Consider the following 25699-nt stretch of genomic DNA (forward strand, 5'->3'; position numbering starts at 1 on the left):
TGGAAAACAGTGGTATGACAACAAACTGCAATAATTTTCAGATATTAATTTATTCGTGAGTCCTAAGAGCTTGGATTCTTAGATTCAAGCTCTTAGGACCACCATGACCTGGATGACTCAGTATCTGAACAAACATATTCACTACTGAATGTTCTATATGAGTAATAAGCAAAAGTAAAGAGATCTGAGAAATTGTGTTTCATGTTATTTGACTAATTTTATTAGGAGGCTGTCGAGGCTGACTGACTTAACATCACACATGCATTTGTAAAGCTTTGAATCTCATCTAATCAGATGATACTCCCTTTTTTGGTACTGTTTGATTTTAATTATGTTTATATGGGCAACAGTCTGACTTGGGTTTGTTGCTGCCTGTGTGGTGTAGATTGTATTATTATGTTGATGCAGATGTCAGACTTTTGAGAAAAGAAGTGAGCAAATTATGAGAAACAAAATAGTAGAAATAACTGTCTTATAATAATGAGAAAAGGTAAAGCTCATAAATGTTGTCAGTGTAGTAATGAAATAGTCTGAATACCAATTTGGATACAACACTTTCGTTTTAATCACTTTTAAAATTATTATGAGTATTCTCAGACAAGTGTGTCCATTTTTATACCCGCATGTTAATCTGCAGATTTCTTTTTTTTTTTTTTTTTTTTTTTTTAGCTTAGTTTGAAGTCCAGAAAATACATTTTATTGACAAAGCTGTTACATTTTCATACCTAATCATTGTTGCATTGAGAGTGCACTGTTCTAGGATAGGACAGCGTTTGTGTGCATTAACCATGTGGTTTTGTGCTTTTCAGTGCTTCATAGTTTCAATGTATTATTGAGTACTTACTTAAATGAAAATAGGGATGCTGAACGTCCTAAGTATTAAGATGGCAGTTAATCAATATTTTTAAGTGATCTCGCTGTTTTACCATCAGGGTCATTTTGCACCACAGGGATTTGTTTTTCAAATAACTTTGATTTACCTTTGGTTATGTAAGATATATTTAATTTACGTTACAAATTTGTCCTGGAAATTAAAGCGTAGAAACAAATGCTTGTACTGTTATGTTGGATTGCTTGGAATAAAGCTCCACACATTTACAGATGAGAGCATATTTAAGGGAAGTGTATTGTAAAATTGTCAATGATTATTCTCTAAATTGACACAAATCAAACTAAACCAAGCATCTCTACACACTCTTTATCGCAATAAGCATTGTAACACCCTGTCTGATACAGATATGCATGGCATTACTTTAATCACATACCATAAATTAATTATATCCTGACCAAATGTCGGCAACAGGCACTTTCAAACCTAGTTTACCAGATGTATTTTACTAGTATTTCTGAGTAGGTTGTATTTATAGTTTTATGTGATTTTTTAGTTTGTTTTGGAGCCTCTAATGAAGCACATTTGTGCTAATCTGCAACATAAAGTGGTAAATCATTGGAAAATAGGGCGGGGCGATATGACAATATATATCGTTTGAACGATAGAAAATGTGTATCGTTTCATATGAGGCTTTATCTTTTACGCCACGATAAGGTGTTTTACCGTTAAGAATTTAAGTATTTAAGTATTTTACGTCAAGATGCGCTTTACAGCACGGACCCTGCAATATCAAAACAAACATGGAGAAAGACAGTAGCAGACGTGTTTCATAGCAGAATAATTCACTAAAAGAGGATTTGCCAACCAAAACTGATGAGCTTGTTCATAAAAGAGGGGAAATTTCTGTCGCATGGATGCAGTTTGGATATAAAAAGACTGACGTGGAACTGACAACAGACTAGCACACAGTCCCAACAACGGACTCCACATCACCTCTTTTTACTTTACTGTTATTTATGGGTACATAAGGATTTAGGAAAAGCTTTTATTTGGTTGTTTCTTTGTTTTTTTCTTAGTGATTTCTTAGAAAGTTTCTTCCTTTAGTTTGTCTCCATGGCTGGTTTCCTGCACCTTGGTTAAAGGGAAAAAAAAAAAAAAGAAAGTGGTCAGCTGTAGTTGACTTAATTACCATCTTTGCTCAACATTAATGTTCAATGTTTTTTTTTTTTTTTAATTTTTTTTTTTTTACTTTAATTAGGAGAAAGGGCAATTTAAATTGTTTTGTTTTTTTTACACATAAATTCTATTATTATTATTCTAAGTTTTTGTTGTGCTTCACATGAATAAAATGACAAGCCTTGATATATGTTCAGGACACCATCCATCAACAATAAGCCTTCTTATGATGTTTTTCCTTGTCATGTTTGTACTTTTGTTAATAAAGAAGTTGTTGCTGTGCTGTCTCTTGCCTGTGAATAACACCCGTTTCCCCTTCCCTCAGCAGCTCTCCCAGCTCCCCCAAAGCACTGAAAGTGAAGCAGGAGGATGGGGTGGAGAGAGTTACAAAGAGATAAGAGAATCCCTAACCAGCTTAGGTAGGAGTATGGGTTGTTTCACAAGGAAGCTGGGAGAAGACTAAAATCACTTAAACTTGATTTGCTCCCACACACCTGTAGATGCAGGGTTTTTGATAATCTGGTTGTCATGCGCTGGTTACTGTTGGTATGTTAATTGCTTGAAGGTGAAGTTGTATCATTGTCTGATGACTGCAGTCATATTTGTACCGTTTTCTTTGCAGACTTTTGTTAAGTACAGACAGGAGGTGGTTGTGGAACAATCATTTGTTAATGTTTGTTTTTAATTCAGCAGTTGTTGGGCGATTATTAGACAAGTTGTATTAGGGATTTATGGACTGCTGATCTTTTGGCAGTAGTAAAAAAAAACATTTTCATGAATTCAGTATTCTTTAGCAGACTGCTTTCATGATTAAATGGGGAAAATGGCGTGGTCTGATATTCATAGGACTCTTTAGGAGTAATTCATTCAGAAAGAAGTCTAGGGATTGCATAAGTAGCACAGCTTTATCACTGCCATCATTTGTGAATGTTTTGACAGAGCAGCAGCGATCAATGTGTTGTTAAACACAGTGTAGTTGGCAAAAGTTGACTCAAAACATCATGGATGTATTCTGCCATGATATTCTGTTAAGCACTTCTTGGTAACTGCCTTTGCATAAGTAAAGGCAGTAACACTGGCACTTCTTTGGTAGTTTGGTGTCCTGTCTACATTTTCCTAATTTCCAATGCCTACATATATTTTATATATATATATATATATATATGTATATATATATGTATATATATATATATATATATGTATATATATGTATATATATATATATATATATATACATATATATATATATATATATATATATATATATATATACATATATATATATATATATATATATATGTATATATATGTATATATATATATATATATATATATATGTATATATATGTATATATATATATATATATATACATATATATATATATATATATATATGTATATATATATGTATATATATATGTGTGTATATATATATATATATATATATATATATATATATATATGTATGTATGTATATATATATATATATATATGTATATATATATGTGTATATATATATATATATATATATATATATATATATATATATATATATATATATATATATATATATATATATATAAAAGGTAATCTTTGAACCATGTTCGATGCTGCATAGATTGCTGTCTGCAAGAAATCCTTCAGGACTTTAAGTAATCAGTGACAGCTTGTCATGAAATGCGTTGCACTTAGTTTAATACTGTAGACCCAAGGCAGTAAAAATCAGACAGTTAGTCTTATCTGTATGCACAGTAGTAGTCCAACAATTGCTCTAATCTGCATAAGACAATATTATTATTATTATTATTATTATTATGGTGATTCCATGAGTTGGAAATATGAGAGTCCGTTCATATTCCTTTTTACATTTTACTGAAGTTCAGTTAATAATGCTGAGTCTTCATCCTGTCCAAAGACTTTATCTATGTTTTCAAAGTAGGGTTTCTCTTCTCTCCCAAAAGTGTACCTTTTTTTATTTCTCAGCTCCTCTGTGCTGAACTTAAATGGAGCGTTGCAAGATCTTGTGACAAAAAGACCAGTTGTCTGAAAAGAAATTATTTAAAAAAAAAATCATATTTAGTGGAATAGGTAACTTTGGGTCCTTCACCATGTGCTGTTAATCAGCAGGAGTTATCACACTAAGATTCTGGAACGAAACTGACAAAATCTGTTCACATATTGAGTCTAGGATTGGCATATTCTACTTCATATAAATCTGGTCTAACATGATCTAAATATGATCTTCTTTGGATTAAGATAATCAAAAAATGCTGTTTACATTGCAGTGCATTATTAACAGTAAGCTCTTAATGAGTTTAATACTATTCTGTTGCAGCACATATAAACATATGCAGTGATGTAGTTGTTTTCTTGAGTGTGGATATAGAGTTATAGTTTTGAGGATATTGACTGGAAGTTTATACAGCCCTAAATGTTGAAATATTTTACTCCAACTTAACTATGAATGATAGTGCAGAAACACAAACACATTTGCAGGAATGTTACTATTTATCACTGAGCACATTTACACAACAAGAAAATGAATAAATGGTTGAATACAATTGTATTCATCACATCAAATCTTAATTTTTACAATATACAGTAACAGTCACACTTTCCGATTGTATTTAATAGGAAAGTGCGTCCAAACTTTTAACTGGTAGCGTTTGTAGCATTAGTCTTACAGTCTACCAAACACCAGAGTTAGACTCCACAGCCATGGCTGAGGTGGCAATTCGGTGCACGTCTGGGCAGAACAGACGTGAATTGCTATTTTCTTAACTATGTTAAGGAAATCTGGAAGAATTTGTGCATTTCTTGGCTATTTTAACAGGAGTTATAAACGTAATTGATCTTAAAAAAAAAAAAAAAAAATGCAAAGAACAAGGACCTTTACTCAATGAAGACTGCTGTGTGTGACGCTAGTGGTCGACGTTGTTTTCCCACTGATGGGGGTGTATTCATCTGGGAGGAACACTGGACATAAAGTAACCAGAAGAGAAATAGCATGTTTTTATAGCAGCAGAGACACTGACTGGTGCAGAGTCATTGGCGAGCTTTAATGACGTAGTAGTGCACTAATACCTTTTGACAATGGACATAAAAAGGGGTTGAACAATAATATAAAGAAAGGAACGAGTCAGGTTTCACGTTGCAAGAATGAATCGCTTCCAGTAGTTTGGATGATTCCAGCATTTTAATGAGACCAAGCAAGATAACAACCATAGCAACCAAAGATGTGTGTTAACGCTCTGCCCTCTGTCTCTGTAGCATCGTCTGCAGCTGGATTTAACAATAAGACACAATTACATTTACACTGACAGGATTTTAAAAAGTTGTTTTTTTTTCTGCAGCAGATGTTTCTTGATGTTTTACAAAGTTGAAGTAGGTTGCACAATATTAACCAGGATAAGTCTGGTTGAGCTTTTAATTACTTGTACAGCTTAGCTACTGAGCTTTCCTCCACAATTCGTCTTTGCCTGGATGTAGAAGTTTGTTACCTTGTTAACTTGATGAAAACATCTGCACTGAGCATCTTTGTTGTTCTGTGTGAAAAATAATAATTGGTGCCAAACGCATCTCTCTTTATATAGCTGTTAAAGGTTGTCAACTTGTCTCGGTCTCAGACAGCCTGTCATTTAATTATAAAGTTCAATTATTAGTTGAGATTACTTCATGTTTCATGAAAGAAATGTTAATTTCTTTTTGTTATATCAGATATTAGCTGGATCCAATTTTCTTTTGATATTGAAATCACCCCTGAATTTATATGTTTTGCTAAATTCTAATGGGCCTAGGTGATCTGCACATCCTCCATATTTCCATCTTTTGTATGTCTTTGTGAAAATTGTAGGATGTACATGTATGTTAAGGCAGCCAAATTCCCAATAAATTTGCATAATTGTTTTTGTCTGGCAGTAAACTGAGACTGTGTCAGTTTGCAGTTACCTAAAACATTTTAAGTCTGTCACTCTGTACTAGTAAAATCCTCTTTTTTTTTTAAGCTGCTCTACATTGTAGTAGTGAATGTAATCATACTTACATGTGGTCTCTCCCAGAGAAGGTTGGAAGTGGAACAATATCTTGAACATTTTTTTCCTAATCATTCCCACTTATATGTTTTCTGACATTTTTAATTCAGCCTTTGAATTGCTTTACCTGTCAAGACAGACTATTGTTCTGCTCTCTCTTATATTAAGGACACACTACAGAACTTTTACCATATTCCCCATCGTGTGCCACCTATCAACGGCTAATTTGGCATCCATCTTGCATCCTACCTGACCTTTAAGCTCTCTCCATCCAGCAAAAGACGATTTTATGATGGTTCTTTTTTTGGCCCATTCTCTCTTTTGATTTTCTTGCATTTCTTTGTTATATCAGAGATGTTGCGTGTTTAAACCAGCCAGTTACCTTTTTTACCGCGAAACGTCACGTCCTGTCACGTCCTGTCACGTCCTGGATGTGAAAGTTCTATAGTGCAGTTTCTCAGCCTCGGGTCGCTGCTGGGTAGAAACGGCTCTAGAAATGCACATGATACATGTCACTGTGTCATTGAACATATACAGGACGCAATGTTGAGGTCAAAAAGTTATGAAATGCGTCTTAAAGTGCACACATTGTAAATTTTTTGTATTTTTAAATTTTCAGAAGTTCTCTAAAAACTTGATTCACATGTACACACACTCAGGGAGTTTAACTTGTGACTCATTTACAGGTTCTAATTTTTTATATTCTTACTTTAGCATTCATATTGTTGATTTCCTCCAACTTAAGGTTACTACTGAACTATATAAACTTGGCACAAAAAGCAGAACATTTGTGTAGTATTTCTGTATTCTTACAAAGGCTCTTGGCATTAAATTGTATGCCACCAGAAAGGCTGTTCATTTCACTTTTTAAATCACATTTAGGAAATCGCAAATTTAAGGAAATCACATTTGTTGGTTGAAATGCAGAGCTGAGTTTGTGGGTTGCTCCCAGAAGAATTTTGCAGATCTTCTCAGCCAAAAAGTGAAATAACCTGGCATGCTTTATTGTCTGAAAAGATTTACTGTTCGTGTCACATCAACTAATCGACCAAATATGTACTTCCTTGCTTTTTGTGTAAAGTTTATATAGCACTGTAATTTGTTTTTTAGTATGCACTTTTCTCTTCTTGGTTATCTTCTTGAGCTGCAACAAGTTGTAATTTTTTTTCTTGGTGGCTTCCTTTTTCAACCCATTTGGGTTTATACATATATATATCCATTCATCTGCTGTAACACAAAGTTGCCCAGTGTTACCCAGTTTGTCTTAGACAGGATTTGCAAAAAAAAATCCAGACACACAATCAGTCAGGCACTTTAAATTGCTGGTCCTTAACAGAAAGCAAACAAAACAGACCCAGAGGTCAGAGTCTGTGAGAATATTGGAGAATATTGGACCCAGAAGTTTGCATATATAAATCTATCTTTGCCCATTTATGCTTGAAATTGGTGATACTTGTTCACGTCAAACCTGCACATTGTGACAAACATTTAAAATCCACACATTATGCTATTTAGCTGTGCCTTTTTTCACCAGTCTGAGCCTGGAGATAAATCAGCAGCACTCCTATGCTTATCTACTTAAACAATGACTGGAGATAAGTTTTATTCCTGATTTAGTCTCACTTGCAGCTTGTTGCCTTTGTAGCACAAAGCCAAGTTACTACTCGATCCCACTAGTGACTGGCCTGATGTGTGTCTCGTGTTGTTTCTGCAAACAGCTATGTTGATAAATGTGAAGAAGTATGCTGCTTGTATACAATACAGAAAAACTGAATCTGCTTGTTTTGGACTTGCAGCCCTGAACGTGAAAGCCTCAAGTTTATTACAATCATACCTGTTTTTATAGGTAACTGACTGATTTTGTGCTGAAGGAAAGCATGAGTGCTTAGTGTGTGTTGTAACGTAGAAGACGTTCAGTCATGCTAATTTTTCTGGTCACTTCAACACCAATGTCCATGTTGGTTGAGCATCCTTAACATTCCTGCATATAAGTGGAAGAAAATGGAAGGAGGGATGGATTGTTTAATTTTGTACTTATTGCTTATTTTAAACACAACCTATTTATTTCGCTTTTGTTGAGGTTCTATTGTTTTGGTTTTTAAACTCTTTTACATATACTTATTGCTCTAATTTAACTATTTATTTATTTAGTATTATCTCTCACCTCACCCATTTCCACTTATTATTTTTATTTAATCTTTGATCAAATTATTTAAACCCCAGTGTGTGCAGCGTTTTCCTCACTGGGGTCCTCCATGCCGGGGACTATGCCTTCTTGGTCTGCAAGGTTGCTGCTTTGGTGACATCCCGTTGTCTGGGTGGTTGTTGTGTTCCTGGGATGCAACCTAACCCCGGGGATCCACTGAACACGGAAGTGTTGTGGGAGCGCAGTGCAGCGGGTGCGCCGAGCTTTCTGCGCTGCACACTATCTCACCTGCAGAGTTTCAGAGCCGAACATCAGTGTCGTGGTTCACATGAGGATTGCGTCATCATTTGTGTAGGCTTTGTGAACAACAGACCAGCAACTAAATTAGCAGCCACAGTTTGACCGTGTCTCACGTGCTGCTCTTTATTTCTTTAGAGTTAGAATGTGTTGTGTCAAAGCAATGGGTTACAAAACGGCGCAGCTTTCCTCCTAGATAAATGCTTGTTTTCCACAGTGTCATTTATTAAGTGAAACCGTCTTTCCCTGAACGGCTTGGTGCCGCAGGTAATGAAGAAATGATGCTGTTTCAGAGTAAAATTCATCCAAAGTGAACATGTAGTCTTTTACTGGCAAAATCTACTGGATCCACTTTGGTTGTCATAAACTGATTCCTGCCTGAATGATCCGCTCTGCTCCACATTGAAGTGGTTTCAAAGTGACAAAAAAAGAACCAATGTGTACTTTAGAGAAGCGGAAAGCCTCGGCGCTTTGGGAAATGCATCGCATCGCACCTGGTTGAACCAGTCCTGTTGACTAGTGTTGCCACGGTCAGCTGTGAAGGCGCGGCACAGCTGCACCACGGCACTTCCATGTTTAGTGGACCAAGGGGTAATAGTTGCAGAGTGGGAGCCAGCCAGCGACGATTGGGGTAGTTTGTGTGAATGGGGTGGCACTCGGTGTAGGCAGATCCCCAAGATAGCACCTTTTCACAGCAGGGTCTTTTTGTGCGCTTTATCTGAATGAGTGCATGAGAGATAATGAATGATTAGGTTTGTGTTTTTAATTTGGGCAGGTTATATGGATCTTCAAAGGCTTATATTTAATTTGATGTTTTAAACTATTTTAGTTTAACACTGTTGTGATTATGTATAGGACTTTGCGCAGCTCTTTGGTCATAAAATGTATTAAATTTAGCTGTATTTGTGTCGCGCCTCTTCACAACAATGTCATCTTAGGGCACTTTACAGACACATCAATTCCAGCTAATTGATAATAAATAGGCCTAGTTCAGCAAAAACCAACAGGTTGCATCAAAGCTTGACTTTGATCCAATTCCTCATCCTGAACATACATGAGGGAAGAGTGGAAAGGATAAAACTCTCCTTACAAGAAGGAAATATCTCTGGCAGAACCTGGCTTAGGGAAGGAATATATCTACCTCAACTGGTTGTGGTCAGAAGACAGGAACTAGAGACAAACATGCACTGCAACTTTCCTAGAGTTTTTACAGTGCTAAATAAATACATTTTGATTTGATTAGAATAAATCATTAAAATCTAACTTCTCCGGTATAGAAAATAAGGTGTTCCTGCGGTGAGTCTGAGTAAAGTTCATAATACTTTGAGGACACTTAGATCAAGTTTAAACTGCAAAAATAATTTTAAAAGACACATGTAAAATGTGATTATAAGTAAAATAAAGGCAAATAAACTGCTGGTAGTTCATAAAAAAATTACTTTTAAAAATGATTGCATCATATTAAATCTTTGTGTTTACATTGAATTTACTAAATACTTTAAATTTTTGTAGTGTGTAATCATATCTCAGGGTTTATAAAGATTTGACTTTCTACAGTAACTTTCCACAGCACCTTGTAATCTTTTCTTTAATTCAGAGCAAAAATAATTTTGGCTACTTAGTTTTTGTTGGATATTATCTTTTTAAAATTAAATTCTGACCAAAGTGCAAAATATGTAAGTGTTATTGTGGGGTGAATATAATTTACTCACGTTTACACTCAACTTACAAGAAGATTCTTTGTGCTTGTGAAGAAAACATGCTTTTTAGTTTGTGGAAAAAAAGTCCACTACATTTGTTACATAAATGCAGGACACAGTGTGGATATTGATTGCGCACTGTCTTTTATGCACGTTGTCACACATACCATGCTACAAATACACAGTTGTGTATGCACTGGAAAAGTTAGATGATGCTGAATTTGGAGAAGTTTTGTAAAGAAGTTCGTCTCTAACCTGCATCTTCAATTTGCCTTTGAAAAAAATATAAAAACGGTTAAATTTGTGACAGTTTCTTGCAACAAAATGTGTAATCCTCATTAAAATAAGATATTTGGGTTTTTGAATTAAGAATTGAAGATATCTTTATTGTCCACAGGTGGAAGTGTTATAATGGTTTGTGGGAATTTCATCATGGAGGTTGTAAAAGCAGTTCATGGTGTCCACAGCTGTATTTAAGTGCCACGGTGTATCATTCAAGCCTCGTTAGCTAGATAGGATGTTTTTGTAACTTTTTAAAACTGTTTTTACTGAATGTGTTCCTTTGGGTAAGCTTTATAAATTAGTGGGAACAGTGTAGTGTTGGGCCTGGACGTTTTTTGCGGACACATTGCAACTGACAAATCTTTATTTTTCCACGAACCATAGATGTTTTTTAAGGCACACTGGGTGAATACTGCAGTGAAGTTATCTACATGTATCCTGAACCTACACAGAATCTCCTCTTGGCTTGATCGGTTGTCTGGAGTCTGGCCACACTTTAATTCGACTTATCTAAGCACATTTTAAAAAGCATTCTTGATAGTAATTTACTAATAGCATTCATAGATATGCTAAATTCCACACTGAATGCTGCAAATTATTCTTCACTAAAGAAACAAAGTCTGTCAGAATTCATAAAGTTTTATAAAAAAAAAAAGAAAGAAAGAAAAACCATTTAACTCGGTTTAATTATATTTATCTCAATTCATATATAAGGCTAGGCAATTAATGGAAACTGATATTCAGAACCAATAATCAATATAATTTGCTCAAGACAGTTATTTAAATTGTTTGAAAATTTTAATTTCGTCTTAAATTTATTTATATTTTAAAAATTAAGTGATTATATATATTTATAAACTGTATGTGTTTCTTTTTACCTATTAACAACATCTCTTCTACTATAAAAAAATATTTGAAAGAAAATCCAGTTAGTTGTAAGGACTAAAAGATGATACTGAAGTGATTGCTTATTAATTGTAATGAAGGTAACCTGTCCAATAAAAAAACAAATCTATGATGGACTGGCGACCTGTCCAGATTGTACCCGGCCACTCACCCAATGATTGCTGGGGTATGCTCCAGCTTCTCTGTGACCCTTAATTGGACCAAGTGGTATAGAAAATTAATTAAATAAAAGACTGTTATGTGTTCAATTGTTAAGAAGTCTTGTCTTGCTGGATCTTTATTTGTTTTTTGTTTTTGTTTTTTACCAGCAAATTAAATTATTATTTAGACCATTTTGTGGCACTAATTTATTGAAGAAAAGACAAAATACCAGCAGGGAATTTGTATTCAACAAGGCAAACCTTCTTTGGCTGACAGAAAAGAGAATTTAGACTTTATGACTTGCAAAGACCAAAACGTGTAACAAATTTCTTTCAGTGAGGTTTGACAATTGTGAGGAGCCAGTTGTTTGAACTTGCCTTCAAACATAAAGCATAAATCTTAAGCTAAGACAAGTCGACCAGTGACTTTGCAGTCAATCTGCCAACAGGATTTTAAAGGGGAAAATCTGATCATCGGTGTGCAGAAAAGTCCAGCATAGTCTGAGATAGTGGAAAACAAGAGCTCCCACTCACAAAGGTCAAGTGTTCAGTAAAATGGAGCATGTTTCCAGTTTAATGGTAGTGACCAATGGTGTGTCAACCAGTTAACTTGAATTGACAATGATGTGTGACTTTTTTTTCTCTTTTGAATGACATAATTACACAGTGAATTGATTAATGCTTGATAAAAGTGAACAAGATCTATTTGACTTTTGTGAATTTTCATACTGAATATTTTAAATGTAGAGATAATGAATGAAAGATCAATTGATGCTGCACCACCTAACTTATATGAAATTGCATAAGTTTGCATTGTTCTGACTTGATAGGCACCAATAGAGTTTTTGCTGGTTGCAACCATAAAACCAGCAGTTTGTCACATGATTGCTGAAAACAAGTTTTTCTGTAAACTTTTTACCATTTACCACAGCATTTAGCTGTGAACATGGCCTCTTTTCTTTTTTTCCTTGGTGATGAAATTAAAAAAAAAACCTTTTAGAAACATACAATTGTGTGCTATTGTGAATATAAAAAAGAAACGGTCCTAGAGTTTGTGCTCTCTAAATGTTTAGAGGAGATCAACAGTAACAATCTGATGATTGATAAAGAAATTGATGTCACAAAATGATTTAGTTTAGTAGAAATTAAATTTAGATTTCTACTACTGTGCTTTACGTGACGAAATATTGACATCACAAGATTCCTCAATTTAAATTAAACACCCATATTTCAACCCATATACTTTGACTCCATCTACTGGCTGATTGAAGGTATGTCAGCTAAGCCACCAGCTGCTGCTAAAACTGCCATGCCTTTAGACCAGGGATCCTCAATTCTAGTCCTCAAGGCCCAGTGTCCTGCAGGTTTTCCTATGTCCCTGCTGGAACACCTCAGACTCAGACAAGTTCTGCACACGTCTGCTAAATACACATTGATTTGAATCAGGTGTGTTGCAGGTGGGACGCTTGGAAAACCTGCCGGACACTGGTCCTCGAGGATCTGGATTGAGGTTTAGACACTTAGACTTTTGATTTAGACACATATTTATTTGGTTACATATAAAATGCCTCTGTTCTCTATGTCGGTCCACCCACATGCAGTTTTTGAAATATAAAGCATGTAATTAATCTAGCTATATATTAGCAAAGACATCAGCCTCGATTTTCAAAAATTTCATTGTTTACATTTTTATAACTTGACTGCACTTCACAGGCCCAAACCAGTGTTGTCTGTAACACAATTTTGTTTCTGAAACATTTTACTACTCAACTATGCACATTGCAGTCACTTGAGCAAAACAAAGAAAAGGGTATTAAAGTGGGATTTAATAATTAGATTTTCTCAGTTCTCTCAGTCGCTTCAATCGAAACTAACTTAGATGTTTGTTATTACAGTGTACAGTGACAGCTTCTGTGTTTTTTTGTGAAGCTTCCTGGGGATGCATTGTGTGAAATTGCAGCTGTGCTGTTGTCAGGGATGTCAGTCTTGTGTTTAGATGTACTTGGAAAGGAAAATGAGCAGCAGATGACACAGGTAGCAGTAGCAAAGCAATTTGTGCAGGTAGGCAGTGAGGTGCTGTTACAGTGGTCAGTGTGTCGCTCCAGAGGCATACATTGTCATGACTTGACACACAACAGTTCTGTGGGTTAGCCATACGGCTATGGATCTTATCTATGGGGCTCAGGAAGAAGAGCAGTCTTCCAACTGGAAGGTTGATGGATTGATTTTTATTATTTTGTCTTGTGCAACTAAACTGCAGGAATACACTGCAACAATAGACAAGGGAGATGACCATTAGACGAGGGAGATGACCATTAACGCAATCGCTATACAACAATGCGCCAAATGTAGGAAGTGACCTATTTTTATGACCTTGTAGTCCACTTCCTGTATTTGGTCCTCTTGAAAAGGACTAAAGATCTAAGTTTGTAAGCGGACTAGTCGACTTCTTTGATCCGAATCAGAATATGTTCTGCGCTTTCACATTTCCCTAAACAAAGTGGATTTTCCTAGCAAACAGACTAGGATTCAAATCAAAAAGGCTGATGTGAATGTGCACTAAGTGTACTTGGGCAAGACACGGAACCCTGGGTTTCCCCCCAGTGCACCTGGATGAATGTCTTGTGCAGTTTGATGCGCTTTGAGTGGTCGACATGACTGGAAAAGCTCCTATATAAGTACCATTTACTGGGACTTTCTGTTTGATTTATTCATTATCTTATGTGACTTTTTTCCAGTTGTGTCAGAATATGTTGCATATGTAGCTGCATCCTTTGAAATTATAATATGCTTGTTCTTCAGTACTGGTTAAATCCAGTCTGTTGTGTTTTATAAATGATTTTTGAAAAGGAAAAAGTAAGAATTCATGGGGTGGACTGGATTGGATATAAAAGTACATTATTCTTGTGTACTGGGATGTGTTTGTTTCCACAGATTTGTTGATAAGAATAGATTTTAAACCCTCAGGCTGTGAGGGAACGTAAAGCCACATAATATTGGCATATTTCCTATTATAATTATGGCATATTTCAACCAAAACTGCATTAACTTTTAGTTATTAATTTGTCATCAGTGGAAAAAAAAAAGTCTGAAAATCTCTATAATGACTTTTTTCTTTGTTTTTCCTGCCATGTCATCAAAGTCTTTCGGTACACATAACTGGTTGTTTTTGTTTGTTTGGTTTATTAAAATCCATTATCCTCACTTGGGTTTTTATTAATGCATCATCTCAAGGCATTTCCTCAAATGAAGCAAATAAATTCAGCTTAAATCCAATTACATAGAAGCAGCTCAAAGCCAATAGCTTCCAGTTCCATCTCAGTTCTGCTCTGTCCATTTCAGCTGGATTCTGTTCAGTGTAATTGAACTGATATATTGCCACTTATTAGCCTATAAATAAATTTGTCATGCCTTGCCAAGGAAACCAATAGATCTCATCAAATCTTCATTTTAATGTAGTTTTTCCCATTCTGAGCATGCACAGCCTGATGGATAGTTGTGCACAAAAAGCTTCCTTTCAGCAGTAAGAAACATCCAGAATTAAACTTAGTGAGAATGGCTTTCTGTCTGAACTGGATGATGAGAGGGAGACTCACAAACACAAAGTCAGGGATATTTTTTTAACAATGACTGTAATAACACATAAATATATTGAATGTTAACATAGCAGAGCGATGCTCATTGTATTATCGAAGGACCCCCGGCAGACCTATAGCACCATAACTGACGGTTAAGGCTAAGGGTCATCTGAGCTTGTCCTTACCTTAGGCTTTACGACAAAGCAAAGTTTTAAATCTAATATCAAAGTTAGAGTGTGTATCCGCCTCCCATACTCATGCATGGGTGCGGTCTGTAGAGAATAGAAGCTGGATGATTAAAAGTTCTACCTACTATTCAACTTTGGAAACCAGAAACAACAAGTAAGCTTGCTGTCTGAGAGCCAAGTGCTCTGTTGAGACATATTGAACTTTTTAGTCTTCAACATGTGTTAGACTCTGGTCATTCGGTGCTATATATGTAAGTAAAATTTTAAAATTTAACAAGGTATGTGTGAATGAATTGGAGATTGGTAATATCCTCTATTCTCAATCAGAACCCTGCTGCAACATTTGGCAGTCAGTGTTGGGATGTTTTCTGGACAGAATCTTGAGCTGCAAATAACACAAAAAAAAACTTGTGTTCAATCTGCGCAGTGCTGTTTCTTGTTTTTTGTTCTGCTGAGCAGCTGTTTCTCACTTTTGTCAGCTGTAACTATGCTCTTCCATGTTGGTTTTTAAGTCACTAAAAGACCCTTTTTTTTCTCAACTTTCAGTTCTACAAGCACGTTGTCCAGAGTGTAGAGAAGTTCATACAAAAGGTAAAGTACATTATAAACGGATTAGTCAGTTACTATCAAAGAAACACAACAAAACCTGGCATGTAAAGTTTTACAGCCCTTGCACTTTTTACTAGGTGCAATTAATTTGGTTTGAGTTCAGTCACGAAGGATGTATAAAAATGTCAGAAAGTTTGTTAATGTTCTTACTTTTGCTCATTTTTAGATCAATTCAGTCTGTAGGCAAAATGTTTTTATCTAACAATTCTACAAACAGTTTGTGTGTGCAAGAAGGTGTCATAATAGCATAGGTAATTTAGAAATAACCCATAGATGGAAAATTCAAAGACCTTATTCCCTTTTTTTAAACATCCTAACACAGTTGTGCATCTTTTGTAGTGCAAACCAGAATACAAGGTCCCGGGGCTGTATGTCATCGACTCCATCGTCAGACAGTCACGTCACCAGTTTGGCACAGAGAAGGATGTTTTTGCCCCACGCTTCAGCAAGAACATCATTGCTACATTCCAGCACCTCTACCGCTGCCCTCCTGATGACAAGGTGAGCCGGTTTTTCATAGGTTTTCTTTTGTTCAGTGTAGTTTTCTATTCATTGCTTAGTCATATCACACAAGCACAGTGAAAGCTTATTCTCCTCACCTTTTACTGCTCTGACAAGTTGGTTTCGTCTTGTATTTTTGGTGTGTCCAGAGTAAGATAGTGCGAGTCCTAAATTTGTGGCAGAAGAATGCTGTCTTCAAGAGCGACATCATTCAGCCTCTGCTGGATATGGCAGCAGGGATTCCTCCTCCAAGTGCCACACCTGTCCTTCCCAGTAGTGCTGCTCCTGTCAATAACACTACACCTGGTCAGTAAGAATACAAATAAGCAGAGAGCAATTCACATCAGGTATCAGATAACTTACTTGACACCACTCAGGATTTATTTTACAATGCTTTTTTTTTGTTGTTGTTTCTTCAGGCACCCCGGCTACACCAGCCACTCCAGCAAACATAGTCCAGGGTCTTCCTGACTGGGCGTCCCAGATTACAAATACAGATACTGTAGCTGCTGTTGCACAGATTCTACAAAGTCCCCAGGGACAACAGGTCTGTGGCCTCTGATATGTTCCAGTTGTTTTTTAACCAGTTCTAATACTGGTGCCTTTCATTTGGTTGGTAATTTGTAAAATCGATTTGTTAAATTTAAGTTGATCCTTGGATGACTATGTAAGGTTTTATTAAAAATTCAATACCTAATCGCATTAAAAGAGAGGTTTCATATTAATGCAAAATAATCATCCGGTGCAGATTCTATTTATTAAATGAGCCTGTAATTGTTCTGTAATTTGTTGTTGAAATTAATTAGATATTCTTTGTGGTAACCTGTAAGCTTCAGCAACTGGTACAGAGTTTGCAGATGCAGCAGCAGAAGCCTCAGCCATCCCTGCTACAGGCATTGGATGCCGGCCTAGTGGTGCAGTTACAAGCTCTGACAGCTCAGCTCACGGCTGCAGCTACTGCAAACAGCCTCAACCCTCTGGAGCAGAGAGTCTCCTCATTTAATAAGGTAACTCTGCAGTCAGTGGTTTCCTTAGTTTTAGTTTTATCAGAATGTTCCTGACGTGTTACATCTTCTGTTGTAGAAACTTTTGGGTCCTTTTGACTTTGGGAATGATTCTGAGCGTAGTGAAGAATCTAAAAAGGACAGCTCATCTTCTCAGCTGTAAGTTTAGTTGTTTTTTGTTTTGTTTTCCTTCCAACAAGTCATTTGTGTCCCACATGATATGCCCCTTCGCTTCATCTGTTACCTGCCATGACAGCTTGTATGTAACGAAGTTCCTGACCCCTTTTAGGCCCATGGTGTCCGAGCCCATTAACAGTTCGCTGTTCCATCAATTGGCTGAACAACTACAACAACAAAACCTGGAGCAGTTTCAGAAGCAGCTGCTGGAACACCAGCAGAAGGTATATCACACACAACCAAGAACAGACAACAATCCTTGTTTCTAAGGATACTTTGATTTAATGATTTATTTTTTAAAACTTATTACTTCCATCAGCTGTTGTTTGGTCTCCCGCTCAAGTAGCTAAGTTTTCAATATTTTCATGGCAAATAGTCTTTAAATGTTGAAATAAATTAATACACTTGGGTGGAGTTTTAATTAAACAATTATATCTCTCACACTTTTTTTTTTACCAAGACTAGCCTGTGGTGTGTAAGACAAGAATACAGACACACTGAGAGTATTCTCTGAAGGGTTTTTGATGTGGGTATCTCCGTCTTGGACTACTACGGTCTCATACTTTGTTGTCTCACCACTTTCATTACATATTATTATGAAAACAATGTTATGGTCAATAAAGGTACTGAACCACCACTTTAAAATGGACTACATGTCCTTAAAGACTTAAAAGAGAGATAGAAATTGATTATCCTCAGTTATTACTCTGATTCGCCTTCAACACACCCTAATCGAAAGCCATTACACTGTTGTTATTTCTTCTCCAGGCAATGAGCATAGAGGGGCAGGACTCAATATTTGGGCAAGAAAACTCAGTTGCAGCTGCTCAGAACAGCCAATCACAGCTTTCTGAATCAGACAGTAAGATTGATGACTCCATTGACAACCAGCAGCAGGTATTTGCAGTAACTTGTCACTCATACTCATTTAACGATCACTGAATGCTTTAACTTAAAATGAACAACATCCTCTTTAGGACATGGATTTGGATGAGGGCCCCGATGGAATGGAAGAGGAGACCTTTGAAGCAGATGACAAGAAAACTTTAAGCACACGGTCTAGAACGCGTTCGAGGTCTCGCTCCAGGTCAGTCCCTGTAATTTTTAATCGCAATGCTGTTGTGAGTTGAGCAAACTGGTTCTGATGCTCAGAAGGAGCTGAGTTGTGATTTCAAGGTTAAAAGGACACAAATGAACTTGAAAGAATTGGTCATGTGTTTATATTATCTTTTGATAGGTCCCCCAAAAGGAGACGGTCCAGGTCCCGCTCTGGCTCTCGGAAACGTAAGCATCGCAAGAGGTCACGCTCACGCTCCAGAGATCGCAAGAGGAAGTCGTCACGGTCGTACTCAAGTGAAAGACGTGCTCGAGAAAGAGAGAAGGAGCGCCAGAAGAAAGGATTACCTCCCATACGATCTAAGACTCTAAGTGGTGGGAAGAAGTCACTGTTGTTGAACTTTATGATTTTTATTTCCTGCCAGTGATTTTACTGATGAATGAGCTGATTTTTTTTTTTTTAAATCTCTTTCCACAGTGTGCAGCACAACTCTGTGGGTGGGCCAGGTGGACAAAAAGGCCACTCAGCAAGACCTCACCAATCTGTTTGAAGAGTTTGGCCAGATTGAGTCCATCAATGTAAGCATACCTCTGCCCCAGTTACCCATCTAATGCAATTTCAGTCGGTTCTTTAATATGATGGAGCTGCTGTTAAAATTTTTCATTTTTCAAAAAACTGAGCTTTAATTTCTTTGTCTATATTGAGGGTTTTTATTGATGCTGGAAATAAATGTTTGGAAAAGTGCTTGAATTTTTGGTACAGTGTTTGACGCTGCTTTAATCTGTTATTACATGGTTTTTGTAGTAAGTCACGATCTGATTTATTGGTTTGTTTTTGTGTAAACTAAGGAGCAGAATGCAGGGATTATTTCACCTAAAGTAGCACAGCCATGCCCACCTCAATGACCAGTAGTGCAGGTGGTCAATACAGTGGAGGCAGCCTGTGATATAGCAACAGATGTTACTTGTCTGCCATCTATGGCAATTATTTCGTACTTTTTGTGCCTTTTCAGTTCAATGTGCTTTTAATTAGGAGCGCTTGAGGGCACTTGTCCCAACTGAGGTTATTAATGGATATTTATTTAGTAAACATTCATTGATTCTCCATCCTGTGTTTAAAAGAATTTAACATGAGAAATAAACAGACAATTGATGTTTTTTGTTTTGTTTATCAGAAAACTGCATTTATGTCAACTCAGCATGATGCACTTCAACTCTCAAACAATGTTGAATATAGTAACAATATATTGAAACTGAAGTAAATTATCACACAGACATGCAGGTTAAAATAGTAATATAGGATGCTAAGCATGCTTTCAGACAGGTCACGCTTTTGTTTTTTTATCTTCAAATGAAGCTTGTGTGTCTTTCTTTTTGTTTGTCACTGTTTTATAAAATGCTATTAAAAAAATTGCTTTGGTTCTTTACAGCTAAATAACATTTATTTACATGTCGAGGAAGTTAAATTATGATTTTATACATACATAATATGGACTTTTTGTGTTATTCAATTTTTATTATGGCAATTTACTGGAAAATCTTCAAAATTCACCTTTAAATTTTTGACATGGAGCAAACTGTAAAACCTGTGCTTTCTGTACCACACATTTATTATATGTCTCCTGTTTTCTCTTTTCGCACTAGTCTGTCCGGCATTCTTCATTGTGGACATGTGTTGTTGTTTAACCTTTTCAACCCGTGTAATATAATCTGTGTCTCTGCAGATGATCCCTCCTAGAGGCTGTGCCTACATATGTATGGTGCACAGACAGGATGCATACCGTGCCCTCCAGAAGCTCAGCACTGGCTCTTTTAAGATCGGCTCCAAGATCATCAAGGTCCTCCTTTACCTTTATAATTTAATTCAGTCTGTATTCAATATCTTTGATGTTTTTTCTAATTAAATTTTTACCATTGATCTCCAGTGGCTAAAATCCTAACTTCCAGGCACATCATACCATGCTTAAAGAAAATTCCATAGAAAATGGAAAAAAAGACACAGTTTTGACCTTTGTTTATTTGTCCACTCCAGATTGCATGGGCTCTGAACAAAGGAGTAAAGCAGGAGTATAAGCAGTTTTGGGATGCGGATCTGGGTGTCACCTACATACCTTGGGAGAAAGTTAAGCTAGATGACCTTGACGGCTTTGCTGAGGGGGGAATTATTGACCAGGAGACAGTCAATGATGGTGAGGGGAAAAAAAGACAAGCTTCTTTTGACATTAACAGTAGGTCCATTGATTTGGGAGTGATGTTTGTTTGAATGTCAGCTTCACTTAGTTAAGTATAAAAGCTTTCCTAATTGATCTTGTTATGCCTCACTCCCTCTTTTATTAGTTATTTGTTATGTTAATCATTATGCCCAAATTCCTTATAATAGAAATGTCATATAGAAGTGTAATATAAATTAAGATCTAGCAAAACAGAAAAAAAAGAACTGATCTAGATTCTAACAAAAAGTTATTATAACTTAAAATGTTTTTTTTAATGTGACTACAGAGTGGGAAGCAAATAAGAACTCTGAACCAGCCAAGGAAGTTACAAGTCAGCCAGTGAGTGCAGAGACTACAGCGGTATCGAATACTCAAACTGACACCTACAGCCAGCAGGTTACCATGATGCCCGTACAGGTACACAAGAGTTGCATTTGCCATCTGTAAACAGACTGTAATTATTCTTTTTCATATGTTCAGTAGAGGGTTAATGAAACATTGTCTTATAGGTACAGAAACTTTGATAGAACAGGTTTTAGAAAAATCGCTGGGAAAAATAAAAAGGAAACTGAACCACAACGCAAAGAACTTGAAAGTGCTTTCTTTGTTTTATTCAGCTACCAGTGGCCCAGGCAGTACCCGGTGCAGTAGGTTTGGTGCCTCCTACCTTCCCAGTCGCCATGGGCATACCTCCACCAGGCTATGGGCCACCACCCCCCTTCATTAGAACTGGCTTCAATGCCACACAGCCTCCTCCAAGTAAATAACTAAAACTGTTGTGCAAACATCGCATTTTTAGAAATTCTCAAGCTCACTCTATTATTTGTCATTGTGTAGGTTTCATGCAAGCTGCACAGGCCGCAGGCATGCCTTCAGTAACTACATGTAAGTTTTCATCTATGCCCTCCCCATGACGTCTACGTGCATATAGTTTTAAAGTGTCTTTTTAGGTCTTTGTATCACATTTTCTGCTTCTCTTGTTCTCCTATAGCTCTAGTGCAGCCTTCAGTGGCCTCCAGCCAAGAAGCTGTCAAAGAGACCCCATTCAGCTCTATGATCCCTCCAACCAGCACAATCCCTGGAAGCTTCATGCCTACAGCCATCCCAGGAGCTGGTGTGTTCAACCCAGTGGGTGTTCACACTCAGCAAGCCACTAATGAGAAAACTCCACAGTCTGCAGAGGGTATGGATGCTGCAGCAGAGCTGGCACTACAAGGTGAGATAAAGCTAAAATGTTCTTAAGGGAAGAAACTTCAATTTGTTGTTTTTTTTTTTATTATTTAATCTAAGTTTACATTTAGGGTCATAGGAACTGTGTGTGTGTGTTTTTCACTAAGAAGATTGTTAACATTTATTTCTATAATGTGTTTTTTCCCAGGCATGCAGAATGCAGTCCGTAGTGGGATGGGTCTACTTGGCATGCACCCCACAGCTTCCCTCTCACATCAGATGCATCAGTCTGGTCTGGGGGGACAGAGGATGCCTGGTCTTTTGCCCCTGGATGTGCGGCCTAACCTTCTTCAACCTGGGGCGGCCGCCCGCTTCCCACTCCTCATGCAGCAGGGCCCTACCCAGCAAGGCACAGGCCTCCTTGAGAGTTCCCTCCAGGCTCAAGCCAGAGCCAGGACACCTTTTCCTCAGGTGGACCCCTTCAACAGAGCCCCCAACCTGTCTGGTGAAAGCTTATCCAAAACAGAGGGCGAGTCCTCCTCTGGGGCTGATGAGGGCAAAGACCAAGACTACCGCTTCCCTCCAATGGAAAAGCAGAGCACAGGCCTTTTACGAACCCCTCCACCAGAGCATAGGGACCCCCTTGGAGGTGGTGGAGGGACAGGAGGAAGCAGACCTCCCTTGCTCCAGACCCCTGGAACTCAGCCACCCAGAACCAGCTTAGTGGGACGTTTGCAGGCTCTTGCAGGCTTCACTCCTGATAACCGCTGGAACCAGACCAGAGGGGACTTTGATGAACGAGATGGCATCCGTGGAGGCCCCCCAGCCTCAGGTGGTCCAAAAGGCTTTCAGGATGAACGCCCCCCACCTGGGCAGAACTTTTCCAGCCGCTTTGACAGCCGTCCTGGAGCAGCAGGAGGAGTGGCAGGCGGAGGTGTTGGAGCCCCACAACCCTGGAACCGTAGTGGTTCGACCGCAGCTTCATTCGACAGTGAGCTACATCAAGACCTAGATGATCGAAGACGTCCGTGGGAGAGGCAAAGGGATAGAGATGAAAGAGATTTTGACTTCAGGAGAGATATGAATGGTAACCGCCACAGCCGTGAAAGAGGACGAGAAAGGGAGCGGGAGAGAGACGGGGAGCGAGGCCGAGAACGCAATAGAGACCACGAGCGTGACAGAGACCATGACAAAGAGAGGGACCGTGAGCGTGGAGGCTGGACACCTCTCCTTCCTTTGCCAACGCCACTACTTCCTACTCCGCCTCTCAACCCCAACTTGACATTGAATCAAGGGAAAATTCTTGCACCACTCAAATTAAACCCTCAGATTCAGTCACGATTCCAGTCGCCTCTTATGTCCCAAGCTCAGGCCAAACCTCCCCCTCTGGGTCTGAATCAGCCACAGCCTCAGGTTCAGATCCGGCCTCCGTCTTCACAGAACCAATCTGCTGTCTCCAAGCCCCGATCAGAAACGCCAGCTTCACTTGAGGCGCCTCACACACAGTCACCACCCTCATTCCGTTCACCTGACCCCTCATCTGACGATAAGGGTCGGAGCAATTTGACAGAGCCTCCCACTCAGTCCAAGTCATCTGCTCAATCAGAGACCCCGCAGCAAGCAGAGTCGCCACCCCAACCCATTGTCCCTCTCCCCTCGAGAACCGTTGCTTCTCCCGACACTGAAACCCCCATCCACACCTCACCGCAGGCTGAGGTCTCATCCCAAGACTCACCTGTAGCCTTCACGCAAGCCAACAGTCTCCCCGAAGGTCTGACTCCCTCTCCAGAGAAGCAGGATCCCCTGCAGAAGGATGAGGAGGAGTCACAAGAGGAAGCCTCCTCGCCCCAACCACAATGGGTCAATGGACCTGGAAAGGACAGTGTCGGTGTGGTTGAGCCCACTCCAGAGGCTTCTCCGGAGCCCACCCCAGACCCTGCGTGTGATTCTTTGCTCCCTGAAACAGAGCCAAAGCAGGAGCAAGTTTCCTCTCCTAAGGACCTAGACATTGAACAGAATGAGCCCATGGAGGAAGCTCCGAGTCAGCCAGTGGTAGACACTGTCACAGACACTGAGGGGACATAATCATCACTCAGTAGGTAAAAGATCATTTTGTAAAGTTGTCTCTTCTTCTCTGTACTCATGTCAGTAAAGTACCGCCACAACACGGGACATGATGAATACTGACTCACATCAGTTGTCTGATAACCATAACAAATGATTTTATCTCTCACAAATACCAGTGTACTTAAATAGAAGACTCCTTAGGTGATTTATGGATAGATTTTTGTTTGTATTTTATTTCATTTTTTCCTTCTTTTTTTTTAAGTTGTAAAGCCACACCTCCCATTTTAAGTAATATAACTCGGTAAATTTTATTGCAATGCCTGCCAAAATGTTTTTAATTGTACTTGGGGATAAATAGCTGGACCTTCCTATGGAAGAGAGTAAGAAATCGTGGCTGTTCGACTACGGATTGAGGACAGATCATGTACGATATTTGAAACTAGCAGCTGGTCAGCCATTTTATTGTCTCCTCCTATTTTAAACCGATTCTGCAATTTTACCATGAATGCTTTTATGTCTATTCCTGTTTCGAAAACATTATAAATGGCCTACAACAGAGTGAGACCGAAACAGCTGCTTTAATTGGGGGGGAAAAAAAATTAAGATTTTTAAATTGAATTGAAATCATAAAAATGTTGTACCCCCAAAATAAATGTGTGTAATTTGTTTCTAATTATACAGTGAACGCAAACAGAAAATCTCATGCTGGGGGGAGGGAGAAAAAGAAGATGAACAGAGGGTTGTTCTCTTGTTGGGTGCATATTGTTTTAGTTTTAAATAAACATGCTTTTTGTGTTTAAAAATACATGCTTTAGAAGTGTTTTCTGACCCAAGACCAGTGGAAAAATAAGACTGCTTCACTTTACAGACTTGTACACACTGTGTGCTGTCACTTCAGTCGATTTGATGCTCTCAAGTTGCTGCTATACCATCTTTCCACAGAGCACTTTGTTGGATGCAACCATGGGACTTGTAGTTTTTTAGCTTCAGATGACTTCAGCCTGTATGTTTGCCGAAGCTTTTTTTTGCTGGGTGACTGTTGAGGATGGTATTGTGCCTTTTTTGAATGGATTTGTCGTTCATGATGCTATCCAACGCTTCTGTGTGACGTACTCCGGACTGTGCGTGCAACTCTGTTTCAGAGGGCTCTCTGAAACAAATGCAACCTGCACAGAATTGACTGACCTACCATTTGAGTGCTAGCTGCACAGTTTGTTACAGCACTCACCTAAAGGAGGACGATATGTACTCCATTCTGTGCATGCAGGCCTGTAGCCATGTTTTAACCTTTGTGTCTCTCTTCTTCATTTCATACTTGTAGTGGTTTTTCTGTTGAGACATACTTCTAGTAATCCATAGTCTGCTGTTCTCTCAGACCAAATGTCTACTACAGGAGTTGTGATGTTGAATAAAAGTTGAAGGTGCATCTGATTTGTTAACCCTGGTATTGTCATGAATTCTAATCCAGGCCAATCAGATTAATTATTCTACACCAACACCAATGCTCATGTTTAGTTTTAACCAATAAAAATATGCAGTATTTCACTTATGTGTATTTCTTAGCTGAGAATAAATACGAACAAAAAGTCCTTACTGGTTTTACAATGAGGCCAAATACTTTAGAGA

General features: G+C 38.0%; 1 protein-coding gene across 2 annotated transcripts in view; it reads left to right on the plus strand.

Moving 5' to 3' along the window:
• The window catches only part of scaf8 (SR-related CTD-associated factor 8), a 31381-nt gene extending 5915 nt beyond the window's left edge, over nt 1–25466 (plus strand). The window contains exons 1-19 of one of the 2 annotated variants that reach the window (XM_079261901.1): nt 2390–2427; nt 15823–15867; nt 16225–16386; nt 16536–16692; nt 16806–16933; nt 17217–17393; nt 17470–17549; nt 17680–17791; nt 18336–18464; nt 18545–18654; nt 18805–18998; nt 19102–19202; nt 20348–20461; nt 20656–20812; nt 21123–21253; nt 21454–21595; nt 21674–21721; nt 21828–22052; nt 22215–25466. In XM_079261901.1, the coding sequence (XP_079118027.1) occupies nt 16614–16692; nt 16806–16933; nt 17217–17393; nt 17470–17549; nt 17680–17791; nt 18336–18464; nt 18545–18654; nt 18805–18998; nt 19102–19202; nt 20348–20461; nt 20656–20812; nt 21123–21253; nt 21454–21595; nt 21674–21721; nt 21828–22052; nt 22215–24091 (3804 nt within the window). In that variant the 5' untranslated portion in view covers nt 2390–2427; nt 15823–15867; nt 16225–16386; nt 16536–16613 and the 3' untranslated portion in view covers nt 24092–25466. Of the gene's footprint in view, nt 1–2389; nt 2428–15822; nt 15868–16224; nt 16387–16535; nt 16693–16805; nt 16934–17216; nt 17394–17469; nt 17550–17679; nt 17792–18335; nt 18465–18544; nt 18655–18804; nt 18999–19101; nt 19203–20347; nt 20462–20655; nt 20813–21122; nt 21254–21453; nt 21596–21673; nt 21722–21827; nt 22053–22214 lie in introns of those variants that run through there. The other variant, XM_079261900.1, reaches the window with a different exon arrangement.
• Nucleotides 25467–25699: the final 233 nt, after the last annotated feature.

Source organism: Telmatherina bonti (genome assembly GCF_933228915.1).
Source record: "Telmatherina bonti genome assembly, chromosome: 22".
NCBI lineage: Eukaryota > Metazoa > Chordata > Actinopteri > Atheriniformes > Telmatherinidae > Telmatherina > Telmatherina bonti.